Source organism: Austrofundulus limnaeus, unplaced genomic scaffold (genome assembly GCF_001266775.1).
Source record: "Austrofundulus limnaeus strain Quisiro unplaced genomic scaffold, Austrofundulus_limnaeus-1.0 Scaffold184, whole genome shotgun sequence".
Classification (NCBI taxonomy): domain Eukaryota; kingdom Metazoa; phylum Chordata; class Actinopteri; order Cyprinodontiformes; family Rivulidae; genus Austrofundulus; species Austrofundulus limnaeus.
The window spans coordinates 105,936-108,155 of NW_013952586.1; the positions used below are offsets into that span (position 1 = coordinate 105,936).

The 2,220-nt window shown below is 40.1% G+C and overlaps 1 protein-coding gene across 2 annotated transcripts in view; it reads right to left on the reverse strand.

The window, feature by feature from the left end:
• sphkap (SPHK1 interactor, AKAP domain containing) overlaps nucleotides 1-2,220 on the reverse strand; it is an 80,367-nt gene that overhangs the window by 11,673 nt on the left and 66,474 nt on the right. For both annotated transcript variants that reach the window (XM_014018147.1, XM_014018148.1), the window contains exons 4-5: nucleotides 796-855; nucleotides 299-439 (exon numbers count right to left, since the gene is read on the reverse strand). In XM_014018147.1, coding sequence (XP_013873601.1) covers nucleotides 299-439; nucleotides 796-855 — 201 coding nt within the window. The remainder of the gene's footprint in view (nucleotides 1-298; nucleotides 440-795; nucleotides 856-2,220) is intronic.

Below are 2,220 nucleotides of genomic sequence, written 5' to 3' on the forward strand. Positions count from 1 at the left end.
AAATAAATAAATAAATAAATAAATAAATAAATAAATAAATAAATAAATAACAAAAAACAAATTAAAAAAATGTCTCATCAACATAAGCAAGGATGTATTTTTTGTTAACAACAAAGGAAGACATGACTTCATTTTTAAGCTACATGTAAAATTCCTAGCACAAAAGCTTTGAATGTAATCACATAAAATTGCTGTAAAAGAACGGAACGGCTTCTATTTTCTGCTTTCACGGTCCAGGCCAGTTGTTTCAAAGGATGGAAATTCCAACAAGGCTTTGTAGACCATTGTACACGCTCACCTGCAGCGGGGAGTGTTGGTGTTTTTGGCAGGTTTCTGAGGCTTCCAGGCCACCGAGCAGCAGGACTTCATTTTCTTTCGGCTGGTGGACAGTCAGTAATTCAAGAAGCTTTGGCAGGTCAGGGGACACTGATGCCAATTTCTGCAAGAAACATGCCAAGCACAGGGTTTAGGGGTACGTGACGATGAAATGCCTTTATACAGTATTTATTCGAAACTCAATAAAATTCTGTAACTCTTGATGTTTCAAACTGTGTGGGATTGTTAAACGCCCACCTTAATTACCCAAGCTGAAAAATAAAACCCCTCAACATCTGCATATCATCTAACAAATACCCCATCTAATTCTGGGTAATGATCTTGAATCCATGGCAACAGGGGTGAGATATTTATGAAATACAATGAAGAGAGTTCCTAGGAGATGGAAAAAGTGGGCAGGAAGGGAAAAGGAACAAGAAAATGAGAGAAGAAATGAGCGTGGATGAAGAACCAGCTCACCTTGATGGCTTTATCATCACGGCAGTCTGTTTTCTGAGGGTCCAGGCTGACAAAACAAATCTGAGAAAGCAAAGATAGAAACGGTGAATGGATTGCACTTAAAGCACCTTTCTAGTCTAGTGTTGCATTACAACACAGTCTGTGCCCTCATTTACCCATCCACACAGCACTGATTTCCTTTCCAAACGACATTTAGTATTTGACCCTAACCAACCTGTCAAAAACTTAAATTACTCAAGCCTACAGCAGGTATCAGAGTAACCAAAGTATATGTGCTGCTGTGTCTATCTCTGCTCCTACACAATGCCTGTCTCTCCTTCTCCCCCTGCTTCTCACACCTTTGCAGCAGCCTGCAGGTTTAACAGTCTTTGATGGAGTCCTCAGTTTGGGGTGTCAGTGCTGGAAGCTGGGGACTCTCTATAACAGCAGCAGCTGCTTGAATTAACAGCACAAAGCCTCTAACGCAGGATTGTAAAAGGCAAGTCAGTCCTGTGTGGCCACATAAATAAGCTCCAGCAGCGCATGGGGTGAGTGTGAATGAATGTGGCTCCAATTTCAGCAGCCACATGTGCACAAGGTACGACAGGCTTTCATGAAAAGAGTTATTTGTGTCTCAGCCAGGAAACACGTTTCTAACATTTCTGAATGGTTGCCTATACCGATCAAATCAAGGGATTCTATGAGTGACAGAGGTGGACTTGTTGTTTCAGATGCAAAAACACACACACGAGGGATCTTGTTGTGCCTATTTAACCTTAGTGTGCCTGTCTCTGCAGTCTTTTCTCCCACTAAAACCTATAAAATTATGTATGAATTCCAATTAATGCTTGACGCATCATAGAGAAAAATGGGTTCACCCTGATGGGGCTTAAAGTAATAATTCAGATTTTCTGAAGAGAGGCTCAGTCTGCAGGATTGATGGCCTAGAAGACTACCTCATGAAAGACAGGGCACTTGATAAGAATGCATGACTCCCAAAGGGTAAATTCTACAGCGAGCGAGCAGAAAGGTGCTGAAGACAAAATGGTAAGTATTAAAAATACAAAAGGTGCTTTTGCATTGTAATGTCTGTCGAGGCTCACCCCGGGTCCAGACGGCTTGGCCTTACTCTACCCCGGTCCTGGTTGTGTTTGCACTGAGCACAGTGCCACCTCGATGTGGGCGGGATCATGATATTAAACACACGCAATTTTATTTTGATGATTAAGATGATGGATGGATTTTTTTTACAGTATGTGGCGGCATTTCTAGATTAAAAAAAATGCACAACAAAATACTAATGCCCCATAATATGCAATATTATTTTGTCCACTCTTAATTCAATTAAATTTTTTCAATTCAAGTGAAATTTCAATTCAATTCAATTCGATTTTTAATTCAATTGATTAATTTCATTAATCGCTTGAATTGAAAATTGAATTGAAT